This window comes from Crassostrea angulata, chromosome 1 (assembly GCF_025612915.1).
Source record: "Crassostrea angulata isolate pt1a10 chromosome 1, ASM2561291v2, whole genome shotgun sequence".
Lineage (NCBI taxonomy): Eukaryota > Metazoa > Mollusca > Bivalvia > Ostreida > Ostreidae > Magallana > Magallana angulata.
The window spans coordinates 20,834,068-20,849,300 of NC_069111.1; the positions used below are offsets into that span (position 1 = coordinate 20,834,068).

Sequence of the window (15,233 nt, forward strand, 5' to 3'; positions counted from 1 at the left end):
TTTTAAAAAATTTGTTCCTGCGAGAAAAAGTGGGGGGCCAGGCCCCCCTGTGCCCCCGTGATGCTGCGTGCCTGCGTTAAGGCCTATTAGCCTCTTAATTGTTTTTCAAAACCTTTTTTATTGTTACATGTATCATCGTTGATCAAATTAAAATTCATATTACACAAGAAAACGGACTTTTTTTTATTAATGATAGGCTTATGCAAGTTTTCTTTGCTTATTTCGTGACTGCCTTACAAATATTTTCTTTTCGTTGATTAGACGATACTTATTTTAAACGTTTATGTGCTCTTGATTTTCGGGTTCCATCTTACCCTTTTTGCGATTGGCTAATCTCTTTAATTTTGACCAATGAAAAATTGTGATCTATATTTGATTTGTCATTACTTTCAAAATGGCGAGTGGATCAGAAGGGAATCGCTTTAGCAGGTATTTTTTAATGATTTTACTTAAAATGAAGAAATGACATCAAATCTAAACAACAATACAATTGTATTTAAATGATTATTTAAACAATAAAATGCTTTCTTTGGTGATTCATGCGTGATATGAAGGTGGCGGCATTGAAGAAAAAATACATAAACCGCATTTGCGGGTTATCTAATTTTTTTCTGCAATTTTTTTTTCATAACCCTCGTGAATCATCAAAGAAAGCATTGTATTGTTTATATTTACATCTTTCTTCTATCAAATTAATAAATTCATTGTAAAAAAAAAATTAGTAAAATTCACTGAATTACTGAATGTAAATTAGAATGATACCTTAAAGAGACAGCCAAATTGTCTCCTATGGGAATTTGAGTCGGACATCATGATTTTTTCGTGCAGTCTGTGATTTTTCTTAGGTCACTGTAGGTTTCGACCAATCGATAAACAGGGCGTGTAGATTTCGGTCAAGTCAGTTTCTACATATATAGAGATTTGAATTAGCTATAAGTTTTCATAAGAAATAGAGGTAATCATAATCAGTAGATGTAAATATAGTCTTTTTAAACTGTGTGAAGTTACATCTATTCAATTTCTTTTTATAATCAACTTCCAAGTGATTAGTTAAGATTTTCATTCTTCAACTTCAACTTATAAAATCATGTTTCGAGAATTTTTGTTATCTTCTAGTGAAGCTGTTCAGATTGAAAATCTTCATTTGAGTTTAAAACGAAGAACCAAGAGAAAACTAGCAGACCGTGATACAGATGGGGATTCACAAGATTCCAGAGACAGAGATGCTTTCTTTGAGAGAGTCCAAACATTCTCAGTATCCTTTTATTTAATGCACAATTTCAAAGTGTAACACCATGGGTTGCCATTTTTGGAGAACAAGACATTCATTTCAAGTCAAGTACCACATGTACATATTAAGCAATACTGACTATATGTTAAGCACAGTTAATAAGTAACACCTGGTACCTTGAACTTTCATCACTAATCTCATAACTAGATAGGGATATTTGATTATTTAATAATCAGTTGTCAATGGCTTTGTTCTACTCAGCTTTCCACACATGGGTACACAGAGGATTGAAAACTTTGGTCAAGGGGTTATGTGAAAAGGACGAGTGCACTTATGGGCCCCGGTGAAAAGTGAAAAAATGAAGAATCAAATTAAGCATATTTTTTCCCCTAACATTATCTATTGATATCTATTCCATAAGAATTAACAAGTTTTAGCGCTGAATTTATTGTATATAAAAAGCACGAAGCTTTAAAACATAGTAGGGGTCAGCAGACATTCGTGATTTTGTATAGTAAATCGAGGACAGGCATTCATTTTAAAGCCTTTGTTTACTGTCAGCCTAACCGAGTACAAACTTGTGGAAAAGACAAAATACGCATTATACATTTAGTAAACTCCTGTGAAAGTAAGAAGTTTGTACTCGGTTAGGCTGGTACCTAAAAAATGAAAGAACGTATGAACATTTCAAGGTTTTTCCTATAGCAAGCGAAAGCTATTACCTGCGTGACCCATGTTTGAACTCACGCATGGAATAAATTATTTCAAACAATCACGTGGTTTCTATACAGGTAAACGTTTGTCAAATGTGCTCACTGTAAAACATTGACACGTTTTAGATCGCTTTCCTTCATCTTTGTATGGTCAGGAATGTTTGTTTGGTCACTATGGTAATATGCAACTTCTAAGCTTCATTCGATTTTTTTTCAGACGTAAAATAATGCATAAAGTATAATTCAGCAAACGCGCCAATCGATCCACCTACAGAGCAATGTTGATTTAAATGTCTCCTCCCTCTGATTTAAATAGTCACAATTCAAGTAGGTTCGGTTTGATTTTTCCGGATTTTGATTATTTATAGGCATTCAAAAATCCTCAGTTTTTTAAATTGTATTCTAATTTTGGTAAATTTAAGCGTGCATATAAATCAGAAGTATCCATGAGTGTTTAACTATTTTGAGAAAAAAGCAATTTGTTGATATTTTCTACATATAAACGGCACTGAAAAAGGGCCCATTCTCTATAGCTTAAGTGCACTTGTTCTTTGATGATATTTATCCAAAAAGAGAGTTTCTTTAACTGGTCCATATCATTACATGGTTTGGAAAGCCCCCAGCACTGTCTCCATTGCAGTGTGCCAAATATGGCTGGATTAACTTAGAATCAGACATGCTTCAATGTCGTATGTGTCGAGCAGTGATTTGTGCAATGTTACCTGTCAACTCTGATCCAAAAATCTGTGAGTTATTTTTTTTGTTTTGTAAACTCTTATCAATTTTTACAATCGATATATTTATCATGCTTTTACCAAAAAATATAACAAACCCCAGCAATTTTAAAGCATTTTAATTCAATTTACCAAAAAAAAATGACTTTCAGATCAAATGTGTGTCAAAAAATTGACAGAAAAACTGAAGTCTGGTCATGAGCAGGCCTGCAAATGGAGGTCAAACCCAACCCCAGGTAAGAAAAATGTAAAATAATTTGTCCATAAACAGAATTGCTGTGAAATTGTTCATATTTTTTAGGTATATGTACTAGTACATGTATAAAACTGGGTTGTGGCAGTTTACACTGCATAATTAAGCTGTTTCATTCAAGTTTTTAAAAATATGAATGTAGTAGCTATTGCATTTATTCCCTGTAATTTTCAAGATAAGGTCCCTAAGCAATTCTTCTCCAAATATCTTGAGAACAGTTTAGAAATTCTATATTTACTGATACTTATTACAGAAAATAAGACAAAGTGTTTTCTAAAGTAACAATACTACAAATTTTGTTAATTCTATAAAATTGATGTACATGTGTGCTAATCATTTAGTTAGCAAATGTGTAAGATTTTTACATTTTGGTAATGCAAACACCATATTTTCTTATAACCAACCAATCCATTACAGATTCCCTTATCAGAGTTCCAACTCATGATAAAGCTGAGGTAACTGAAGAATTTAACCAAAGACTGCAAAGTCTTTTGTCTTGTGAAAATCGGCTTCCTTACTTAAACACAGCAAGCACTGAGTCACAGGTTAGACAACTTTTATAAAAAAAATATGTTGTTTAAACAGAGTATTGCAGTAATTATTTCTGTAAAAAAAAAAATGAGAAGTTTTGAATTTTAAAAATTCTCTCGTAATGATTCTGTAGCCTGAATAACTTGGAAAGATGCTGTACATCTGATATTTTTTAGCTTATTTCACATAAATTTTACAATGCAAAAAAAAAATGCACAGAAATGATATTAGTTATTATGTGCTGTAAAAAAAACTTTAAAAACTACATAAAATACTCACACACGCAAAAAAAACAACATTGAAGATTTACAAGATTTGCTGCATGCAAAAAAACCCAGACATATGGTAATTTTTTCTGCTTTGCCAAGTAGCCCAAAATCATCTCAATAATTCAAGCTGCAAATTGCTTTTTTTGTTGCAGGGGATCACAGATTGCACTCTGAGTGTCCTTACAGAGTATCTTTTGAACAAAACCAGTGACAGGGAGGCAGTGGACCCCGAGGTTGTGAAGAGGGCCGCACTCATTTCTCTGTGTGGATGGAAAATCAGGTCGGAAAAAACATTTAAATAAATTTTTGTTTAACACTGGATATCAGTAATAGTATATGAGAGTTACCTTTGTCATTTTTCAGCATAAATTTGATTTATTACTTTTCCAGAGTAGATGATAAACATTTCAAATGAATTAAAACTAGATATTTCACACTCCATATTTTGATGTGTTGCTGTCACTTGCTGAAAATTTGAAAGCCTACTTTTGAGTTGAAGAGTTTCTATTTGTATTTGATATTTGATCTCAATATGTTGCAGGTCTGACAATACAGAAGATATCATGTCTTGTGATTTTTGTCAGAGGACTATAGGCTTGTGGAATTATAAATCTCCACATTGGCATGAAACACATCAAAACAGTGAGAGTGGCATTACAAAAGACTTGGAGGATACTGTGAGAGAAGAGGTTGTAACAGAAGAAATACAAAATGCTGAAAAAGTGCCCAATGGCAGTGCAATTGTAGAGAATGATCAAAATGGACATGAAAATCTGGTTGATGATCGGATATCTGATGATGGGCAAAATTCTAGTGCTAAAGTAACTGATACAGTCTCAGAGAAGGAGATGCAGGTTTCAGGAAATGGTGCAATCTTGAGTGGTAGTGAAAATGAAAGTTTGGGGAAGGACAGTGATGAAACAAAGGCACCTAACATAGAGAAACCTTCAGACCAAACAGAGAATATTTGTGAGATGGTCAGTGAAACGAGAAAATCAGTTGAACTTGATGGTGTTCAGAATGGTGCCAAAGAGACAGATGAACATGACAGTGGGACTAATGGCATTGATGCCACAGATGGCACAAGTCCATCAAAGGTTGGTGGAGAAGACTCAGATGCAGGCGAGAAGAATAAAGAAAATGAAGATGAAGCAGGTGAATACAATTGTTCAGAGACAAAAGATAAGGGAAAAGAACACAGTCCTGAAATATCTACAGTCAAGTCCAATGGTCATCGAGAAGAGGAAACAAAAGAAAATAATCCAAGGGAACAGTCATGTGAAGTTTCCAGGTCTCCAGACAGGGCACCCCCAGCAGTCACAAACTCCACTCAGGATACAACAGCAGGGGAGCAGGGGAGGAAAAGAATCAAACTGGTAGGAGCTGATGGCCTTCTGATTCTTTAATCATGTTTGTCAGAATCTGTGGTGGATATCGCTGATGAAATTTTGATAATACACTGGATAGCTGCAGAACTGTAGCTCTTCAGCCAAAAAAAAATTCGAATGGTCGCCCATCTGAATTTTTGTTTGAGTGGAGAGCAACAGTTCTTCAGCTGTACACTGCAATGAATAAACTTCTGACAATGAATTTTGGCATCTTGTGAATTTAGGCAACACTTGTGCATCTTAGGTGAATAGAGGGAGTGATTGATAATTTTAGAATATCCCAGGACTTGTAATGGAATATATATAGTCTTTTTATACAAATTTTGTTTCACATTCCTGGACTTTGGTTTGGGGTTAGAAAACATAACTATCATTAATTGTCTGAAAAAAGAGTTTGATCCCATCACAAGTAATCCAACATGTGTACAGTGTATTTTTCTTTTAAAGAAACTACTGAAGTGTTAAAGGGGTATAGTCAGAATATATCCATATACATGTATTTTGTATTGAAATGATACTAGTCAAGCAAGTTTCACAAGGTTAAAATATTGCATGTCATTACAGAATTACCGGTAATGCATGCATGTCATCAACACTGTATTGTGCCTCAAAATTTATTGCAATGCTTTGTTATGCTTACTTTAATTAATTTACTTTAATCTTTTCAATGTTAGGAAGAAAAAGACAGTTTTGATCCGTTGGCAGAACATCGAACATGGTGTTCATGGTTACAGAAGTCTTGCGACACGAGTCCATGGAAACAGTCGGGAAGTGAAGTAGTTACACCGTGGAAGAAGATACTGTATATAGTGTGTCCCACACTGAAGGATGACCAAGCCAACTCATTGTCTCTAAGTTCTCATTACATACAGGTACATGTCAATGGTTTAATTACTGTATAAAAGGTTATTTATGCACCATGTTATTTTCTCTCTTCTTCACTTGCAAATGATTTCCCCTTGTCTTGAATTTGCCCTGACGAAGTTGTGATTAAAGAGAGATAATTTGAGATATTGACTTATCTTGATAAGCTCCTCCCTTAGAAAATGCGGTAGTCACTACCGCTTCCTGGGGTTTAAATTGCCTGCTGACAACAAAGATGAAAGGGGTGAAAATAAAACGGGTGCAAATATTTCCCTGTACGTACTGTGGAATCATTAATTTTCATGGGGGTGAATTTTCGTGGATTGCCTAAATTTTACAGGTTCGTGGGGACGTAATTTTGTGTATTCGCCTAAACCTATAAAAGAAATATGACATTATTACCCTTATTCATAAATTCGTGGAGGATGTTAATTCATGGATGAGAGGTACCCACGAATTCCACGAAAATTGAGCCACCATGAAATCTAATGATTCCACAGTACAGTATAACTTCTATTGCCTGCAATACAATTGTATTTGTTGAATTACAGAATTTATTTGTTCTTTATAGGTATCCCCCGTTGCAGCTTTCGGAAGGGTGTGCAGGATACTTAACGACTGGACCGGTGGAAATTCTAAAGATTGAACCAATCTGTTTAAACTTCTTAATTTAAACATGACAATGTAATGTGAGAAGACAGTTCTGTAACAAAATATCAACTAGATCTATTTCTTTTTGGTGCAATGATCTTGTTTTTGTTATTCTGAATAAAATCTTTGTAGCTAAAGTAAAGGTTGTTTTTGTCAACTGATGGGGAAAAAAGAAGAAGAAAAACTTGCTTTATCAAATTCTGGAAATTTGAAAGAGTGTTCAATTGATAGCTACACAAAGACATACAGAGACATTTTACATTGAATATTTGCATGGCAAAATCAAAAACATTATGGTCACAAATTGAGATGATCATGTAAATAAAATAAAAAGATGTTCTTTTACCTCTCGAAAAACAAAATGCTATACCCTTAGCATCATTTTCAGTGTCCCAGTTAGGTTGAAGTTTTGGGTGCAGGTTTCTCTCCTGTTCTTTAGGATAAATAATTTATCAATGGCGACCAAAGTAATAATTTGTTTTAAAAAATTAAAAAGAATATACTTGCTTTTTTGTGACCCATTGTATTATCAAGATTGTCTACTACATTTAGTTAATAAAATATTCCTGAGATCATGAGACTGAACAGTTATTGATCCATCATTTCAAACTTAAGCATAATTAAAATATTTGTATTTTATAAATATTTTTATCTTCTTCTATGCTGACAATCAAAAACTAAATATAACATTTTTTTTTTAAAGTCATGAAAAGGAAATCGTCGCATTTCAGGATATTAGTATTTCGGGAAATTAGTAAAACCCATCCGGAAATAATTTTTCCGTCCAAACTAAATAGAAAACCAAAAGCAAAGCGAAACACGCTGAAATTATCATATGCGTAAGTTAATGTGTTTGTTGTTTGTGTCTTTATGAATTATGAATAATTATACATGTATAGAAACAAGATTTAATGGAACATTTAATAATTGTTATGGTGGGAAAAAAATCCGATATCACCAAAATCATGGCATGATCACAAACATTGCGTAGAATTTTACTCGAATTCTCTCAGCATTGTAATCAGGTCCAGCACAATCTCCAGATTTAGCTATATAGCTTGAACAAGCTAAATAGCTTTATTAAGCTATTCAGAATAGCTTCATTTAGCTATTTCGTCATACATTTTGCTTAAATGTGTAATTTTTTCAGTATGTATAAAAAATCGCACTTTAGTGCAATGATAATTTTCAACTTTGAACTGTTCTGTAAACAATGCATGTAAAGATTACTCATAAGTTTGCGTCTCCTTAAGAGACTTTGCACTAAAAGTTTTGGGGCAACTGATTCATGACCACACAGTTACTTCTTGAATGAAATATAAAGGAGGTCAGTTATGGTAAACAAGATAATTGATTGGTAATAATTTATCACAATGAGAAGAAATCATACTTATCCACGCCTCATTGCACACAAAGTGGTGAACAGTTACCCAAACAATGGAAATATATTTTTTGCTTAAAAGTGTTTAAAAGCTGCAGTGTTAAAACTATCTTACATTTGGGTCAAGTTTATAATGGTCAGTGGTGCAAATATTATTAGCAAGTTAATTGCGATTTTTCGTCCATTTCTTACAATTAATATTTTCTTCAAAAACTGCATATAAATAGCTTTATTAAGCTATTTTGAATAGCTTTATAAAGCTATTTAGCTTATTCAAGCTATATAGCTCAATCTGGAGATTGTGCTGGACCTGGTAATGTTCAGTAACAATTTAATAAAAATTGTAATCATTTAAGACAAGTAATAAGAACTTTAAAATAATTAACGTTGATGTAGCAACATTAAGTGCGATGGTGCCCACAAGGACGGCCAGCACAATACTGGAGGAATATTAACACAATTTAAACATGATTATGATTATTTTAGTTACATTTCTGTTCTTAAAATTTTATTCAAATTGTTGATCAATTTTTCTATCTCATGTGGTCATGGAAGTTTTAGTGCGTCATTATGAAGCTTTATAGCTTGACACTAGCTGCAATAATGTAGCCCTCTCCCGATTTTTTTTTTTTTTTTTTTTTTTTTTTTTTGGGAGAGGGTAGCCCTCTCCAGTAAACATCAGATATAAAAAATCGGAGAGGGCTACATTATTGCAGCTAGCTTGACACACTTACTATGAGCCTTTCAATTATCAATTACCCGATTTAATTTCCTCAGAATATCACTATCTTCTGATAAATAAGATGTGAACAGGTGAAGGAGACTTGCTTTAAGTATGTTTTTTTCTCCATTGTAGATTGAAAATTGATAAACGAAAATGATTATCCCAGTTCGCTGCTTTACTTGCGGAAAAGTTATTGGCAACAAATGGGAAGCATATTTAGGATTATTGCAAGTGGAATACACAGAAGGGTAAGCCTCGATTCTAAAGTTTGAAAGAAGTCTGCTCAAAGTCTGAAATTTTTTATTAATGCATTTAAATAAGATGCGCTTGATTGACCAAGTTGATAGAGGTATAATAAGGATGTGTTTTGCGGGCTCATCTCAATTATTCTTTTTCTGCTTATTTTATAAGGTCTTCGTTGCTTGTATCTTTTCATTTCTTTTCCAGTGATGCTTTGGACGCCTTGGGACTAAAGAGATATTGTTGCAGGAGGATGCTATTGTCTCATGTTGACCTCATTGAAAAACTTCTCAACTACGCACCATTAGAAAAGTGATGTACGGTACTAGCTGGCTGGAATGTGAAACACTTAGAGCTTCTTGTGGAAGACTGTATCTCTTGTGAATATTTTCTCTTTTGGAGGAAAAGAGATAAAAGATATTGTGAAAATGATATGTTTATGTATCAAAACATGGGGCAGTTAATGTTATAAACTGTGTGAATCTCTCACTATCACTTAGAGATCACTTAGTCAATGTAAATTATGTGTTATAAACATACATTTTGAATGTAATCATTTTGTCATTGTTCCTACATAAAAACTTTCATCAAGAAATCGTTATATTGGAGTTTTTTTTGTCTGCAATCAACAATTTTAATCCACATATACAGGTATATTCATGTAACAAAATTAAAAATTAAACCAAAACACATGTACATATATTTAAATTTTTCATTTCGCAAATGTAACAGAATGGGAGAAATGATGACAGACTAAATTGGGGTTCAAATTACTGTTTTGTTCATCCTATCTCCCACCCCTCTTATATGTATTGCATGTATAACAATTTTCATGTGCGATGGAGTACCTGTATTAGAACTGTGGAATCATCATTGTTCGTGGGAGACCGATGTTTGTGGCTTTCATGGGTAATCCTTGCCTACGAATTTTCCTCCCCAAGAACCTTTAAACAATAATTTCTTTAATATTTATTAAAATTATCATGAATACACTACCAACAAAATTATGTCCCAGTGAACCAAGAAAATTTTGGCTACCCAGTACCCATGAACATTGACCCCCCAAAATTGAAAATGATTCCACAGTATTAGGATTCATTGACCATCTTTAATCATTATTATTGATTTAGTGTTGGCCAAATATCCATCCAAAATACATTCAAAAGCTGTCCAGTATACAGAATGGACGAATAATCTTTTACTGATACATCAGGGTTTTTCATTTAAATTTTAAAATGTGTGTTATCAGAAAATAGATACTGGTAATTGAATATATACCGGTACCAGTAACTGCATACATTTCAGTTCAGAGAATTTGATCCTTATTCATCTTGAATATTGAATGATCGATGGATATTTTATCAGAAAAGTTTTGGAAGAGTTACCGGTAGTTCCCTTTGCCCCCTTTCCAACAATAGAGCATATTTTGAATTTGGAGCGATTTCTAGCGGTTTGGGTTAATATAAGGAAAGTGTTAACGAACAGGATGTAGTTTATTGATCAATATTTTCTTGTTATGCGCAGGGGTGATGGGGATCCAGACTCCCTCTGGAAAATTCAAAGTTATTAAATTCACATAGTAAATTTACTGAAAAAGGCCTCAGGTACCCCTGGCAAACATTAGCTCTCGAACCCCCCCCCCCCCCCAACCCTTTTAAAAAAATTATCTGGATCAGCGCATGCTTGTTATGTTCATGTATGTATGTATTAGATAATTGTTTGGAGGCCTTGAATCTAAGTATTTAATGTGAATTCATATATGTTTGGTGCCAGTGCTAGAAAATGATATCCAATTAAGGTATCAGATTTACAATTGACCAAAAAATGATGCAAGAGTGCCACAGGAAAAAGAATAATGTCATACAATGGCAAATGAAATTTACCGAGATCATCCTGGAAAATCCCGAGCTCTCAGGCTCAATTGTACATCCGATACCTTAAAGAGTGCTACAATTTTGCAACAAAATGTTGTATTTTTTTCCCTGCTACAGTAATTATGCAAAGAAAGATAACCCAATTGGATAAAAAGTTACCGGGTATTTGGCCTCTGTACAAAAAAAAATTTTCTCTACTCTAGTAAATCACAAAATGCATGAATGTTTTTCAATCATATATATATATGTAAATGGAATTGCAAGGACAATTTGCTACTATGGGTTTGTGATATATGAGATCAAGTTCTGTTATCAATTTTCAAGGACTGCTTGATGTCCTGGTTTTTCTAACTAGGCAATGCCCTTGTTAAGATAATACATGATTCTACACTCCCACTCTTACTATAGCTTGTAGGACAGGGGTTTAATCTCGATATTGTTGGGCAAAGTACACTATGATGACATATAAATCAGAAATCAAAGTTGATTTTCAAATTATTAATAAGTTTATTTAATAACAAAACATTCAATACAATGCTTGCAATGGCGTAAAAATAAATATTATCAAAGTGGATCATCATGGAGCAAATTTGATGTACATAAAAGGGTAAAATTACATGTGTTATGATATGAAATAATAGCACCGTTTTTTTCATGGATTGCCTTGCAAATTTAAACTCCTCATGCAATATTCAGAGCTTTACAATATTGATAAACAACTTTGTGATTGAATTTGAAAATTAATATGCAAATATCAGAATTTTACTTCATTTGCTGCAAATTGCACAATATAAAATTATTCATGCAAAAAATTTGTAAACACAAATATGTTAAATGTAGATTCGAAAGATACCGTAAAATGCATTTGGTTTACATCATTTAGAAATTGAAAGCACAACTACGAATATTTCATAAAGAGCGATTGCAAAATCAGAAACACAATCTGTAGAAAAGCAAAATGGTATACACAAGACACAGAGATAATTAATCTACAAATGGAAGCATGTCTTTGGTAGGTTGTGGGGACGAAACCATCACGTGTTTTATGCAAAGTTTTATAAGCATCAGACGTGTAGAAAGAAAAGTCTACTGATCAAAATGCCAAAACAAAATGAAAGTTATAGCACTATTAAAAATGTATGCTTTAAAGCTATTAAAGCACAAAAAAACCCAGAATTATAACAGGTAGACACAAACACAGTTAACATTGTTTACATACAGACATCTTGAAAGTTAAACAGTACACACAAAAAATTGTACAGTACATATATGAAAAAAATCCCACCAACACACATACAGACTGTTCCAAGACAGCCTCACATCCTAAACCCTAGATTGAACACTATTTCTCTGCCTGAGTGAAATACGTAGGAGTCTATCGCAAATGGAGAATTATATATCACAGATTTGGGAAGGGGGAGTGGTAAAAATGGGGTGTATCAACTTCCTGCGTCAACTAGCACATTGATTGATCCACTTGTAAACCTCGGCCAGTCTCTGGTGGAACCACCTCCGTATCAACTTGACGTTATAGTTGGGCAGCACTTTCTTTAGAACTGGATCATGGGCCATGCCATAGTTAAACAATGAAACATGGGGGTTTTCCTCTTGGAGGAGTCTCTGTATGGCAGTCACTGTGCTTTTCTGGAAGACGCACATTGTTTGCAACATTTGTTTATGAAATGTGAGGAATCTAGCTCCTCCCGACTCCTCATTGTATATCAAGTCATAAGCATCGAGCAGTCCACTCTCATTGTCGATTAACCATAACTTGTTGGTTTTCGTGGACTTGAACAGATTCCGGATCTTCTCTGTGATTATGCTAGGTTTCTTCTCTTCATAAGCTGCATCTTGCATGCTGGCAACCCTGCAATAATTAGCACGTAATAGAAGGTAAACAATATTTCATATACATGTCAAGACTTCAAAGGGGAATAACTCCTCCAGCTCACCCTCCAAAAATATCACAAAGTTAATTACCCCAGGATCTTTTTCTTATCTTTGTAAAGCCCTCAATTTATCTTCAAGTCAACATCACAACTGCCAATTTTCTCACATTTCAAAAGAATGAAAAATAGCAGCAGATTTTTCTATTAGGCTTAGCTCCCTAATATTTCTCACCTGTCATAATTCCCTGTCAGATAGTCGAACAAGAACAGGGTCCCCCACTGCTGTAGTTCTGTTATCTCCTGCAGAGTGGCATTCTTTAGATGGACACCAAGAATGGGCTTGCCACTCTCATATGCTTTCAGAATCCTCTCAGGAATTTTAACATAGGAACTAAAAAAAGAAAAGGTTTCCAAAGGTCATACAAAAAACTATCTGTCTGGGGCTTTAATACCGGCATTTAAAAATATAACAAATGTTCACAAAAACCAAATTCATAAGTGTTACAAATGATGTAATGTGTTGAAAAGATTTTTTTCATTTATCTCCATTATATTTATTCAGCATTTTTTAAAATAATACTCTTCTTCCCCTTGAAAAAAATAGTTTACACCCCCCCCCCTCCCCACGAAAAAAATAGTTCTTCAAAAATAATTCTTTTTTTTTAATCACTTCCCACAGGAGATTTCCTAACCACAGTTGAAGCATACTGTATAATATCTACCACAAAACTTCAAAAAGCTTAAAAAAACTCCAAAGTTTGAATAATCATACCTGAATGAGTCCATGTTGGGGATCCATTGTATGAGCGCCACCAGCTTGTCCTTGTTCCAATCAAGTGTCTTCAGGTTCTGTGCGGACCACTGACCAGCGCTGGTGGTGGAGAGAACCACGGCAGGGACATTGTCCAACCCCAGCAGGCGGGACAGGTAAAAGGAGAGGGCCTCGCCTGAAACAGGGGAGATAACTTTACATTAACGGCATGGATTCTTTATAAAGCGTTTTTTCAGAGCACTGTGTGAAACGGTGTTCTAGATGGGGAAAAATTTCAATTAATGTGCTTAAAAAACTAATGAACTAGACTGATTTATTAGTCTATACATAAACTTTTAAAAATAAGAACTCTTTTTTCAGAGAGAATATATCTGCATTATTGTTGTCCTTTCAGGAAAATTTAGATTTTTAACCAGTACAATGGGCAATTTCTAATGTATAGTTGAGAAATTTCTCGTTTGCTTGAGATTATAATTCAGATCACAAATGTGGCATAAACTCTTTGCGGGAAGCAATAAAACAGCCAGGTATGTATATTATATTGTCACTTAAAACCCCTTCTGTGAAAACCTGACCTATAGGTCAATGACTTTTCTTCCACCTCTTAGTTCACACATACACACTCATCCAAACAAAAAACAAGCTTTCCCCTTTATTTGTTGGATAGATGTGTAACTTAAAACACTCTTACCTAGGATGAACCTGACGTCAGAGTCTCTGTATCGGGCACACACGACTCTCTTGTCCCTCAGTACAATGTACGCGTTCTTGGGTCTCCCACACTTGTTCCAGGAAGCCGGTTCTACACTGTGAACCTCTAGGGACTGAATGCTAGCCATGTAGTTGAACACTTCTTCGTCAGAGAACCCTGAGGAAACATCACAAACAAAATTGGATATGAATTTCTTTAGAACTTGAAATCAATATTTTAACTCATTGTCACATGTTTTAATAGAATGTTTTACAGTGATAAAATTTACATGTTGCTGGATTTCTTATGGTAAAGTTTGAATACATGTAATTCTTAAAACATTTTTTCCAAACGTTTATCTATTATTATAGATATTATAGATATATATCTATCATCTATCTATTTATCTATTATTCATAATATGAAAAGATCAATTAAATTGTTATCTAATTTGCCCACAGACTGCAGATTTTTTAGGCATCGTGCAATGTCTGAACAGAATTTAATAACCCCTGCCATAGCGACTACCGTAAATCTCTTTTACCAGTAGCATATTACCATTATTACTGGACAGATATTGGTAATTAGTCTGATATCAATAAACTATCTACAAATAAGATGCCACTGATCCACTTGCCAGTAGTAGGTAGTTGGAATAGTGCAAAGAGATTGAGCTGAAACTCACAAATTCATTTGTGTATTCGATTTCTTCCGATACCATGCCCTTTGGCACTTAGGAACAAAGGGAACAAAATATCAAGGGATGCAGTTCATTCTTTTTTGATCTGATTCTTTAGAGCCTTTAAAATATGGTTGCACCATTAATCTACGACGGAGATTTATTCATTCTTTCCCTTTTCTGACAGCCTAGATCTGTTACTTCAAAACAATCACCAGGGCACAATTTTGCCAGTGTTAGAACTCATAAGTAACGTGCACTTCAGTTGAAATGTTTCCTTCGTCAGAAGTTAACAATAATGCAATAATTCATTTCTCATAACATCAAATATATCACGGAACTGCTTGTA

General features: G+C 34.0%; 1 protein-coding gene, 1 long non-coding RNA gene and 1 pseudogene across 5 annotated transcripts in view; 2 read left to right on the forward strand and 1 right to left on the reverse strand.

The window, feature by feature from the left end:
• The first annotated feature begins 353 nt into the window (after nt 1-353).
• Nucleotides 354-6,779, forward strand: LOC128168356 (uncharacterized; annotated as a pseudogene).
• Nucleotides 6,780-8,871: 2,092 nt separating this feature from the next.
• Nucleotides 8,872-9,580, forward strand: LOC128190649 (uncharacterized). The gene is made up of 2 exons (XR_008244371.1): nt 8,872-8,987; nt 9,187-9,580. It is a non-coding gene; the product is annotated as an uncharacterized LOC128190649 (long non-coding RNA).
• A 1,756-nt stretch (nt 9,581-11,336) lies between these two features.
• Nucleotides 11,337-15,233, reverse strand: part of LOC128167939 (four-jointed box protein 1-like) — a 15,263-nt gene continuing 11,366 nt past the window's right edge. For all 4 annotated transcript variants that reach the window (XM_052833940.1, XM_052833959.1, XM_052833949.1 and 1 more), the window contains 4 exons: nt 14,206-14,382; nt 13,515-13,689; nt 12,975-13,133; nt 11,337-12,720 (listed from right to left, as the gene is read on the reverse strand). In XM_052833940.1, coding sequence (XP_052689900.1) covers nt 12,306-12,720; nt 12,975-13,133; nt 13,515-13,689; nt 14,206-14,382 — 926 coding nt within the window. In that variant the 3' untranslated portion in view covers nt 11,337-12,305. The remainder of the gene's footprint in view (nt 12,721-12,974; nt 13,134-13,514; nt 13,690-14,205; nt 14,383-15,233) is intronic.